Source organism: Bos taurus, chromosome 13, assembly GCF_002263795.3.
Source record: "Bos taurus isolate L1 Dominette 01449 registration number 42190680 breed Hereford chromosome 13, ARS-UCD2.0, whole genome shotgun sequence".
Taxonomy (NCBI): Eukaryota; Metazoa; Chordata; class Mammalia; order Artiodactyla; family Bovidae; genus Bos; species Bos taurus.
In genome coordinates this window covers 74,793,078-74,805,235 of record NC_037340.1, presented here as the reverse complement: position 1 = coordinate 74,805,235, position 12,158 = coordinate 74,793,078, and the positions used below count along the sequence as shown (strand labels likewise).

Genomic DNA, 12,158 nt, shown 5'->3' with positions numbered 1-12,158 from the left:
GTGCCTTTCTCAGGCCTATGTTTCCGGTGTTTATCACCATGAGAGATGTGCCGCTTAATAAATATTTGCTGAATGTGTGATTGAAGACGGATTTTGCTTAATGAATGAATCTGGGTCTCTTCCTGTGGGCTGTGAAAGGCACCATTGTGCAAATGGAAAAAAAGATGGGAGTGCAAATTGTTTTGGCCATGCAGGACCACAGGGTAGATGTACAAATGGCCAATAAATACGTGAAAAGATACTTGACATCCTTAGTTAGCAGAGAAATGCAAATCAAAACCACAATGAGCTAGCACTTCATACCTACTAGGATGGCTTTTAAGTGTTGGTGAAGTATAATGGAATTAGAATCCTCATACATTGCTGGTAGGAATGCAAAGTAGTATGACTGCTGTGAAAAAGTTTGGCGGTCCCTCAGAAAGTTAAATGTAGTAGAATTAATAATCCACCAGCTCCACTCTTGAATATATATCCAAAAGAATTGAAAAGAAGAACTTACATAGATGGGTGTGACTATACATAGCAACACTATTCACAGTAGCCGAAAGGTAGACACCACTCAAATGTCCATCAATAGATGGATTAAAAAGTATGGTATATCCATACAGTATATTATCCAGCCATTAAAAAGGTCATTTTTATACCTGCTAAGCCTTGATAGACCTTAAAAAATATGCTACATGAAATAAGTATTATGCTACATTGTCACAAAAGACAAATATGCTTTCACTTACATGAAATATTTAGAAAAGGCAAATTCATAGAGAGAAAATAGATTAGAAGTTACAGAGATAGGGGTTGAGTTTCTGTTCAGACTGTTCAGGATGATGAAAATTATTTTATATATGTATTTTTTTTTATTCTGTTTTTTAACCACAATTTTTAAAAAGCACAAGGAAGGAGGCTTGGGGTAGGGCCTAGAATGGTTCCTCAAAACTAGTATCAATAATTACTACCAGTTTTTTGTGTTTACTTTGGGCCAGGGAGCTTCCATTATGCTGAGAGCGTTCTGTACATCCTCCCAGTCCTTTTGGAAGGTAGGTTAACTCAGTCCCAGCCACAGAGCTGATAAGCAGTGAGTCCCAGATAATAATTTTGTTTGCCTAATCCCAAAGTTCTGTGCTATACTACGTCTTCCTCACAGATAGCTGGGTCTTGAAGAGTTCTCTGTATTTGATTTTTGCAGGATAAAACCTTTAACTTTGTGCACATTTCTTTACATTTTCAGGAGAGAAGGCTCTTATGACCGATACCTGCGAATGGATGACTACTGCAGGAGGAAAGATGATGCTTACTTTGACCGTTACAGAGATAGCTTTGATGGACGTGGCCCTCCAGGCCCAGAAAGTCAGTCTCGTGTGAAAGGTAAAGTAGAAAAAACAGTTTATTCTTATCACAAATAGAACACTTTATAGAAGAAAGAGGAAACTAATAACCAGATGGAAAGGAGCTAATGACTTGGCTAAGCAGTTCACAAAAAGAAGAAATACAAATGGCCTGTTCATTTGTAGAGAGCATTCAGCTTGAAAATCATTTTTAAAATGTAAAGTAGTACTGTCATCTGGTTTAGTCACCCAACAAGAAGAAATAAATATGAAATAACTATCAATAAGAAAAGAAATGAACTAAAAATTGGAGTTGAAGAGGTTAAATGTTTGTTTTTTGCTCATTGACAAAATAAATATAACTCTCTCTATTACCTATGTAGTATGTGGGGAGAGTTGTTTTATTTATAATTTTTACCTAAGAGCATCTATTTTTTAGGTAAAGACATGTTTTTTAAAGCCTTGATTGTCTCAATATATTTAATACATCTTTAAGATTTTTTAATTGTTTTATTCCTAGTCAAATTAAGAACCTCATTTTTAGTTTGTTACAGAACTTTACTGCCTGGTTTTGTTTAGGATTTTTTTGTTGGTTTTTTTTTTAATTGCCTGGTGTTTTGTTTTTTTTGTTTTTTTTTAGCAAATTGCAATTACCTGTCAACAAGAGTCTTAAATGGTTGTCCCAAAAATGAAAATTAGGATAATAATGATATACTATCTTTTGCCTATCAATTGGCAGGAGGGTTTTTTTTTCCTTTTAATGACAAAACTCAGTGTTGATTAAGATATGGAGAAATAGCACTAGGTGATCCACCCCAAAGAAAGGATGAATTAGCAACAGCTTTCCTAGAGGACATTCTGGTAGCATGTATCAGATTAAAGCAGCCATGCCTTGTAATCCATTCATTCCATTTTAATGAATTTATAATAGTAAAAAAATAATCTTTTTTCAGAGGTAGTCTAGATTACAGCCTTTGCCTACAAGTAGTTCAAGATTGAAAATAAGGCCTGTGACTTATTTTTATAGAAAGGCACAGTCCATGTTTCAATTTTCCCTGTGTCATCCTGCAGAGCGTCTGAAACGTGAGGAGCGTCGTAGAGAAGAGCTCTATCGTCAGTATTTTGAGGAAATCCAGAGACGCTTTGATGCCGAGAGGCCTGTTGATTGTTCTGTGATTGTGGTCAACAAGCAAACTAAGTAAGAAGCCTTTGGATTTTTCCTGAGTGAGGAGAAGAAGCAGAAGAGAAATTAGAAATTTAGTCTTCTTCTTGGCAGCTGTACACACTGCCAGGCTGTGTACTCTGGCATTGCTGTACTGTGTTAACCAGAGTTCTTTCAGTTGTAGATGACAGAAAACCCACTGCAAACTGGCTTGGGCCCAAAGGGAAATTTTTAGTTTGCTTGACTGGGACGTTCAGGCACGGCTGCATTCAGGGTCAGCCTCTCATAAAGGCTTGGTCTTTTGTGTTGTCTTCGCTCTCAGACAAGCTTTCTACTTGAAAAGACAGCACAGCGCTAGCTCTTGACATGTATCTCCTTAGCTTAGCAAACCCGTGGAAACAGAGCTGCTTTTTCCTGTTGCTTCCACCTGAAATCCTGGAATTGTTTCCCAACCCTGGACTATCACTTTGGCCAGCAGTGCTGGATGCCCTGATTGGCCAGGGCTAGGTCATGTGCCCACTCATAGTGCTAAAAGTGGGATTAATCCTGTGGAGCCGGAGTAGACTGAGTGGAAAAGGGGTGCCTTCCCAAAGGAAAATCCGAGGGAGTATATGTTGGTCAGGCAAAGCAGTAGATGTCCCCTTCGTGAGAGAACCCCGAGTCCCTAATACTTCGGAAGGCATGTCTGCATTCGTCAGCCAAGAAACCGGCTTTCTTTGTGAAGTGCCATGGCCTTGCAGAGCTGTTAGGTGACCGTGCTAGCCAAGTCAGAGCTCACAGCACTGTTTTATTCTACCTCTGTTTCACATTCTTTCCTTGAAGAAGCAGCTCAGAGGTGCAGAAGGGAGTGTAGCAGCTTGCAAGTTTGGCAGTAGCTGTGTTCCCTTTCCCCAAGTGGTTAGTAAATAAATTCATGTATTTTCTAGCAGTTTGGGGTTAAAGAGCTAATTTTCAAGGCAGAAGCTAGGGAGATAGGTGTTGAGACACCAAACAGCAGGCAGAGTTCACAGGCTCTTGGCTGCCTTGTTTAGAAATAGATGCTGCTTTAACTTGCAGATAACTTTTTTGCCTTTTTATTTTTAAATGCATGATAATAGCTGTCATTTTCTGAGCACCTACTCTGTACTACTCCATGCTAAGCGCTTTTAATTTTTTTTGTAATCTTCATAGTAATCATGTTTCACATGTATTCATTCATCAAATTTTTTCTGTGTGCGGCAGGTGCTAGGTCCTGAAGCTGTAATCCTAATGAGCAAAACACACATGGCCCCTTCCTCTTGTGGAGCTTATACCCTAGTAGGACAGATGACAAAAATAAATGCATTGGTGATGAGTCTTATAAGAAGAAGTACATCAAGGATCTGATTTAGATTGGAGAGAAAGTTAAGGAAATGACATATGAGCTGAGTCCTATTATTCTTGTCTGATTGGTAAAGAAACTGAGGTTTGTAAGAGGTAAAGGGATTTGCTTAAAGCTCCAACTTTGCAAGTAAATGTTAGGGCTAAGATCCAAACCTGACTCTAGCATTTAAAACCCATGTTTTTTTCACTGTGGTGTACAGCCTCTGCCAAGACAGAAATGTGCTACAAATCTTAGGCAACAGGATGGTGTTTAGGAATGACCATCAGACTAGAGAATCAGGAGAAGGGCCTGGGACACCAAGTACTATTCCACTGGGAACTTCTCAGCCAATATAAAGAGAAGGAATCGGTTTAGATTCTTGGAGCCTGAAGAGGGTGCTAGGGAGACAGTGGTAGAGCTAGCATTTGAAATCTTCTGGCTGAGGTGCCACTGTACAGATTGGGACTTGATCAGGGAGTTACTCAACTGGATCCTGTTTGTTTCTGCAGAGATTATGCTGAATCTGTGGGGCGGAAGGTCCGAGACCTAGGCATGGTAGTAGATTTAATCTTCCTCAACACGGAAGTATCACTGTCACAAGCCCTGGAGGATGTTAGCAGGGGAGGGTCTCCCTTTGCTATTGTCATCACCCAGCAACACCAGATTCACCGCTCCTGTACAGTCAACATCATGTTTGGAACCCCTCAAGGTATGGAGGCCCCAGTGGGTTAGAATTCCAGAAACTTCCAGATACTAGTCCATTAATTTTTTTATGGCTTACTCAGAAGCAGCAGGTTTTAGGTAAAGGTATTTCAGCTCAAATGTGGTAGGGCCCTTTTATGAGTGCATGGCAGAGACTTGCATAGTCATTTATTGGTTTGATCTTCTTTCATTGGATGCAGTTCTGGGCCTGCTGTGTATGACATTACATGCAGCCCTTAGGTATGTGCAGTGATGTGTTAGTAAATGTTTAACAGCCAGTTCTGGGGTGGGGATGGTGTGGTTTATAGAATTTCCTGATTTCCATGGTGTAAATACTCCCACCGTGTTCTATTTCAAGCCACCAACATGAAGTCACTTCAGGGCAAGTTGGGGAGAGAGGCGCACAGTCTGCTCGCACCAGTGAGAGCCAGCACAGCTCTGGCACACACTGCACTGAGTGTGCTGGAGTCCCTGCTTTCACCAGACTTTGGAATGAGGGACAAAGCACGTGACAGGCAGTTAGGAGACTTTTTGTTAGTGTGCTGGAGAAGTCAGTGGAGGGACTTTGAGAAGAGGGAGGCAGCCTTGACCTCCTGGAGGCCCAGGGTAGGTTCCCTGAAGTCCTTCCCTGAAGTAACTTTTAGTCCTTTGATCCCAGATCGTTGCGACTCAGTCAACTGATGCCTTGCTGATTGCTCTTACAGCACAGACTTTTCCCTTCTCCCACCACCCTGGGCCCTCTATTTGCCTGACCAGTTTTACCCATAAGCATAGAGTGTAGAAGCCTCTCCAGCAGGTCATTTACCTCTCTGAGGAACAGCCCTCAAGATGTGTGAAGACATTTATTTATATCAAGTGCCAAGAAGTCTTCTCACCACTTTATAAATCTTGTTTCCCAAGAGGGAGGGGAGAAGGTTATTTAGGGTCATCATTTGATCTTAATCCATAACCTTTGAACTGATACAGTAAAAAACAGTTCTACCCTGAGGAGTGTGGTGGAAAGCCAGGCTTTACAGAGGGCTGTTCGGACCCCCATGGCCTACCTCCTGTGGTTATTCTCCACATGGTCTTTTTGAATCTGTGAGACTATCATGTTTCTCTGGCTTTTACTACATGTCTGTGATCTAAGAATTCCCCACAGAACTAGCTCTCTACAAGGGTGTCTCTTTCCCACTGAAGAAACCCATTCTCTGTCTTCCGAGCTGCATCCCCTCCCTCCCCACCTCTCCCCATCCCCATCCCAAGGGTTTTTGTCAGTGAAATGGTTTTCTTGCTTGTTTGACATCAGGAAAGGCTTGGTAGAGTTCAGCAGGTGGGCACTCAGATCTGTCATGGGAGAAAATAACTCAGGTCATTCCCTCCTACAGAGCATCGCAACATGCCCCAGGCAGATGCCATGGTGCTGGTGGCCAGAAATTATGAGCGCTATAAGAATGAGTGCCGGGAGAAGGAGCGCGAGGAGATTGCCAGACAGGCGGCCAAGATGGCTGATGAAGCCATCCTCCAGGAAAGAGAGCGAGGAGGCCCCGAGGAGGGAATGCGTGGGGGGCACCCCCCAGCCATCCAGAGCCTCCTCAACCTGCTGGCTGACAACAGGTACCTCACTGCTGAAGAGACTGACAAGATCATCAACTACCTGCGAGAGAGGAAGGAGCGGCTTATGAGGAGCAGCACCGACTCTCTGCCTGGTGAGCTACGTGGCAGGGCCGAGGTGAAGTTCTGACTCTGCATTTCTCTAACCCCCAGGCTCTGTTGGGAGGGTGGCAGGCCCAGGGTCTTTGGGGTGGGTAAGGGAGATGAGCCCACCTCACGGGTTTTCCCGCATGGGCCGTCCGTGCTGGTGTAATAATGGTAACTTAAGATTTGGATACTGAATTCTGATCCCTGTAGTTAATGTGGTGGTGGGGGGCTAGTATGGCTGGCTCCCTGGGGACCAAGATAGATGCCCGTGTTTTTTTTTAAAGTAGTTCTCTGGGGGAACTAAGCTGTTTACTGAAAACAGCACATACTATGAAGTGGCCCCTTTGGGAAATCGATGTTATAGTCTGTGTACTGTGTGATTGATGTAACCAGTGATTGTTGTTCTTCCCTGGGCTGCTAAGCCTCCTGCCCACGGAGGGTATTTTTCAACCAGATACCTCTTCTTTCTGTCTTCTAGGCCCGATTTCCCGTCAACCACTCGGGGCGACCTCGGGTGCCTCACTGAAGACACAGCCAAGCTCTCAACCGCTCCAGAGTGGCCAAGTGCTCCCGTCTGCTACACCCACTCCAGCTGCACCCCCCACCTCCCAGCAAGAGCTTCAGGCCAAAATCCTCAGCCTCTTCAATAGTGGCACGGTTGCGGCCAATAGCGGCTCTGCATCCCCCTCAGTTGCTGCCGGAAACACCCAGAACCAGAATTTTTCCACAGCAGCGAACAGCCAGCCTCAGCAAAGATCACAGGCCTCTGGCAATCAGCCTCCAAGCATTTTGGGACAGGCAGGATCTGCTCGGAACATGGGCCCCAGGCCTGGGGCTCCTTCCCAAGGGCTCTTTGGCCAGCCTTCCACCCTCCTGGCACCTGCCAGCAACTTGGCTAGCCAGAGGCCCGTGTCTTCCACAAGTATCAACTTTGACAATCCAAGTGTACAGAAAGCTCTGGACACCCTGATCCAGAGTGGCCCTGCTCTCTCCCACCTGGTTAGCCAGACCACAGCACAGGTGAGGCAGCCCCAGGCCCCCTTAGGGTCGTTCCAGAGGCATTACTGAGGCTAAATCTCAACTTCCCCCAGGCCCCTCTTCCCCTGGCCTCCTACCTGTTGCGTTCTAAGTAGAGTTACTTGGAGGATGTTCTCTGCGCGTATCCAGGTCCACATCGAATGGCATAAGTTTCTACCATCTGCTCTCTTCTGCCCAAGGCTGTTGTTACTTATTCCTTCCAGAGTCAGAGTTTGTACTGCCTTGGAGGTGTATTTTTTGTTGTTGGGGTTATTTTTATTTTTGTTTATTTTTATTTTTTTGATAGAAAATAAATATCTCTGGGGTCATGGGCAGTATAGGTGTCTGGGCTCCGTTTGTATTTCATTTGTCTCTGTCAGCTTGATGTCGGGGCGGGGAAGGAAAGAGCAGCCAAGTCCGAACTGGCTGCGTTTGGGGTAGTCCTTTCATGGCGAGAGCCACTGGCTTTGTTCCTTTTGAACCTCCCCAAGGCTTTCTGGCCTCACACAGGCCCACCAGTGCATGAGCTGCTGCCTGCGGCCCTGTGCAGGGTGGTAGAGCCACAGGCTGGGCTTGGTGGGCACGGTCCCAATGCGCCCTGTCCCACGAGTGTGGGGGCTGCCTGAGGGGTGGTAAGCAGGCTGCTTCGGAGTTGTTGAAGAGGGGCCATGGCAGTCACTTTTCTGCCTGACCCAGAGTAGTTGGTTCTTGGTTTTTCTTTTTTTTTTTTTTGTTTGTGGCTTTCATTGCAATGGAAGATTTTCCATGAACTGAGCAGCACCGGTCACCAGCAGTTTAACCCAAACTGTGAATCTGGGCCCCAACCACTCTGAACCGTTTAACATTTGTCAGCCTCTTCCTCACCAGTGGTAGTTTCATGGAGTTGGCTCTCAGAAGACCACCCTAGACTCTGGCGGTGAACACCCATTTTTCAGTGATTGCTCTGAGCGTTTGGCCCAGAAATCAGGCTCTTGTTCTGTTTTCTGAGCAGCAGGAGGTAGGGACCATTTTGATGTCAGCCTTGGTAGCTGGACATGTTCTTGATGCAGGCGGCTGTTTGTAACTTCTGAGCCTCTGCCTGCTGCTCTAAGTGGAGCCAAAGGAAGCTGCCCTCTCCCTAGGGATGGTGCTGCTTAGCGCCCTGTGGCTCAGTCTCAAGGGACCCCTGGCGGAGACACGGGAGAGCAGTGACTTCAGCTGAGTCCTTGCCAGTAGCTGAGTAAACATTGGTTTCCAAAACTCAAGGTCCCCAGATGGCAGTGTTTTATGTTCTGACCTGTTTGTGTTATATAGTGTTTGTTTTTTTTCTTTCCTCTTTGGAACTCCTGTGTTGTTAATAAGATGAAATGATTACTTTTTAATTAAAATGTAAAAGTGAAAGCCTTGTTTTTTTTGGGTGTGACTGTGCGAAGGGCCTCTGTGGGCACTCCTTCCCGGAGCGCGTGGGTGAGGGTCCCTGACAGAGCTGACGGCTTCAGTCTGTCATGAGGTCTGTCCCCCTTTGTCCTCAGCCTGCAGTCGGGCCTCAGAACCTCTTTGAACCCTAGCTCCTCTCATACAGCTCACCTATTTAGAAGCTTTAACAACAGTTCGGAGTAAAAGCCTGCTGGGTAATTACAGTGGTGTGTAAACATCCTTGTTTGTGGCAGACTCTGTGTGTCAGAGGCTTGTCCGCTTGTTCTTACGAAAACAGAATGGTGAGGAGGCCATTTCTGACCAAAAGGCAGTGGAGAGAGGGGTGCTCTCCTGTTTTGATTTTGTCTGTTGCCAGCCCATCATGCAAGGGGTTGGCAGAACCAGTGTCCCAGGTGGGCGCACTGGAGAGCATTTCATAGAGCTCCCCACCAGGAAACTTGGGGTGGGTGTGGTAAAGTGACTGGCACAAGGCCGCCAGTAGATCAGGGATGAGGATGCCATCAGCGCCCAGCCTGACCAGGAGGTGCTGTCTCAGATGTTTGACGGGGCTCCAGAACTATCAGTACACAAACTAGGCAGCCAGACCTGGAAGGTCAACCAACCGACTCTTCGGTCAGGGGTGGTCAGTGTTTCTCATTAAGAGCCTGGGATCCTCACAGGGGGGCCCACTTTGAATACCCCTCTTCCCACCTACTAGTTCTTCCCCCTGGAGTGTCCAAACAGCACACCTCAGGCTGTGAAGGGTATAATAAAATTATTTTTATTGCATTTTGTGCAGACGGGAGTCTAAAAAATTAATACAGTAAAAGCTATAAAGCATTAAATGGGAGCATTCAACAGTAAAGGAAAGAACCAACCCTCTCCTTTTCATCTTGGCACAAAGAACACAAGATCAATACTGAGGCAGAATGCGAAATACTGAAACACACTGAAAATTAAAGGCAGGCCTAATAATAGTAATAAATACTCTTGATTTGGTTTGCAACCTCTCCTATTTACAAGGGTTTTCAACTTCATTGCATTGCCCTGCACATAGATCGTCTAAAACAAAAGCAACACTAGTTATCACTACAAGGCTATTGAAATATTGCACTCAGAATAAAAGTCACTTGAATGGACATGAAACATCTAGCTACATGATTATAAAGATAAGTTGATGAGTGACGGGTGATAACATTCATAACAAATATTGCACATGTAGCACAGAAAACTTGGGGGTTTGTTGTGGGATGTCTGTTTTCATCAATGGAAACTGCTCTTGCCAACCAGACAGCCTGGGCCCAGATAGTGCAACTTTGGTTCCCTAAGTGATGTTAATACAGCCCCCTTTCGGTTCTGCCTAGCCCACCACTTCAGCCTGAGAGTGCTAGGCCCCCAGAAGGCTAGACCCAGCTGTGGTTCTCAGAGGGAGGTCTTGGAGGATGGGGGTGGGAAGTGCTGGTGTCTAATACCTCCACCTTCTGATTACTACCCGGAAAAATCTATCCAGCCCCCTGATCAAATTTCAGAGAGGCCTTGGTCTAACCGCAGGCGTCCAAACCTCCTCCAGCCACACCTGACCCAGTCTAGATGGCACCAGCGCCAGCTCTGCCTTGGGCTCAAAGGAAAGGAGGTGGTGAGGTCAGGAGTCCCCAGAAGCCTCAGCTCTGGGAGATGGACGGGATGTCTAACTAGGTGCAGTCAGGGCCCTAGGGCTGGAGTTACTGTACCCAGCCCCAGAGGGCGCTGGAACGAGCATGCAGTGCATGTCCCCCCTTAGTAACGTGCCCTGGGGGAAGGGAACCCGGCCAACGGGGTTTCTCTAAGGGAAGAGGGCACCTCCGGCCGGGCTGGCGGAGCAGAAGCGCCAAGGACTGGTGTTGGAGAAGCCAAAGGCCTTGGGCCCTAGTTGAAGGAGGGCAGAGAGGCGCTTAAGAACTAAGCCAAGTGGCGACTCCAGCCCTCCCCCAGGCCCAGGTGCCTGGGAGACGCAGCTAGAGGCCGCTGCTAGGCAGCGAGGCCCGGGCCCCAGACGCGGAGAAGGCGGCCGGGTCCCCGAGGCCGGAGTTGCCGGATGCGAACAGGGTAGGAAACGTCAGGGGCAGAGCTGGGGCCACCCCAGCGGGTCCGGCCCCTAACCCAGAACCGCCCCCTCCTCCCTCACCTGTGCCAGGGAGGAAACTCCGGGGGAGGGGACGCCCTCCAACCCCCCCGATTTCAGTCTTTGGCGAAGAGCCACGGGATAGGGGGAGCAGGCGACAAGCCGGTGGAGGAGAGACGCCTGCTCCCCCAGCGAAGGCACCGGGACGGGGCTTCCTGGGGGCGGGGGCGAGGGCCTCTCTCGGTTCCTCTGGCTTAAGGAACGCCCCTCCCCTCTCCTGGCCCCAGCTTGCATAAAGAGCCGATGAGAAGAGGCTGCGCGCGTCTCTGCAGCCACAGTGGAAGCTCACATTCGCTGGGAGGCGAATCCAGGAAAAGTTGGGACACTTGTCTCACTTCGTCTCCGAAAAGATCTAGAGGGAAGAAGGGTTGGAAGCCAAGGGCGCGCGGAAAAGGTGAGGAGGCGTCGAGGGGTGGGTGGTCGAGGGACCACGAGTCCCGCCTGGGCCTAAAAGCACGTTTGCTCTCAAACGCTCGGACGTCAAGGAAAACCCAGCCTCCGAGGCCTCCGCCTTCCCTGGGCGCGCCCCCAGCGGGAGAGCGCGACTGCGGCGAGAAGTCCGTTGCGCTTCTAAGTCACAGAAATATGGGGACGTTAAAAATACACGCGATGTCTCCTGTACACTATGTATACGCTCGGCCGGCTCGCGCCCGCAACCGCGCAAGGAAGTAGAACGCAGACGGCGGGGCGCATCCCCGCCACCCCGCGCGCTCCGGGCCGCCGGGGGAGGGGCGCAGAGTGCGGGCGGGGCGGGGCGCGGGAAGAGAGGGAAGGGGCCGGCGGACGACCGGGGGTCCTCGAAGCCCCAGGTCCGCTCCTCTCCGCAGCCTCCTCCGATCTTTATTGCAGCGTCTCCTCCGGCGGGGCGAGGCCGGGCTTAGAAAAAGGGCGGCCGGGGGCCGACGCGCCAACGGGACTCTGGTCTCCAGGAGGGGAGGTCTTCTCCGGGTCCGCCCCAGCCGACGTGGCCTCCGGGCTTCAGGCAGCGGGGAAAGGGGGCCAGGGCGCGGGCACAGGGTCTGTATGTAAACGGTGACAGCGGCGGGGGGCGCGGTGAGGGCTCCGGGGCCGCGGGCCGGACGCGCTCGGGCCCAGGTGTTTGATCCTGGCTCTCAGGAGTAGATGGTGATGACCTCGCGGCCGCCGCCGCGGACCAGCATCACCCGGTCCAGGCGCTCGGTGAGAACCTCGAGGAATTCCATGTCTGAGCGCCCGTCAAGGAGAAAGACCGTCCCCTTTCCTCCCCCCATGGAATCAGGCTCCCGTTAGGCGCCAGCGGAACGCCGGGCTCGCGTCCCTGTCCGAGGTGCTGATTCTGAAGCCGACCTGGCTCAGCCCTTCCTCCCCAGGGCTAGGAACTAAGACCCCTGACGT

General features: G+C 48.8%; 2 protein-coding genes across 6 annotated transcripts in view; one reads left to right on the top strand and one right to left on the bottom strand.

Annotated features, from left to right (window-relative positions):
• The window catches only part of NCOA5 (nuclear receptor coactivator 5), a 28,309-nt gene extending 19,701 nt beyond the window's left edge, over positions 1–8,608 (top strand). For 2 of the 3 annotated variants that reach the window (XM_025000794.2, XM_025000793.2), the window contains 5 exons: positions 1,229–1,365; positions 2,397–2,523; positions 4,339–4,538; positions 5,899–6,219; positions 6,690–8,608. In XM_025000794.2, the coding sequence (XP_024856562.1) occupies positions 1,229–1,365; positions 2,397–2,523; positions 4,339–4,538; positions 5,899–6,219; positions 6,690–7,279 (1,375 nt within the window). In that variant the 3' untranslated portion in view covers positions 7,280–8,608. 3 annotated transcript variants of the gene reach the window in all.
• A 775-nt stretch (positions 8,609–9,383) lies between these two features.
• The window catches only part of SLC12A5 (solute carrier family 12 member 5), a 36,584-nt gene continuing 33,809 nt past the window's right edge, over positions 9,384–12,158 (bottom strand). For 2 of the 3 annotated variants that reach the window (XM_025000472.2, XM_025000473.2), the window contains one exon: positions 9,384–11,988. In XM_025000472.2, the coding sequence (XP_024856240.1) occupies positions 11,897–11,988 (92 nt within the window). In that variant the 3' untranslated portion in view covers positions 9,384–11,896. 3 annotated transcript variants of the gene reach the window in all.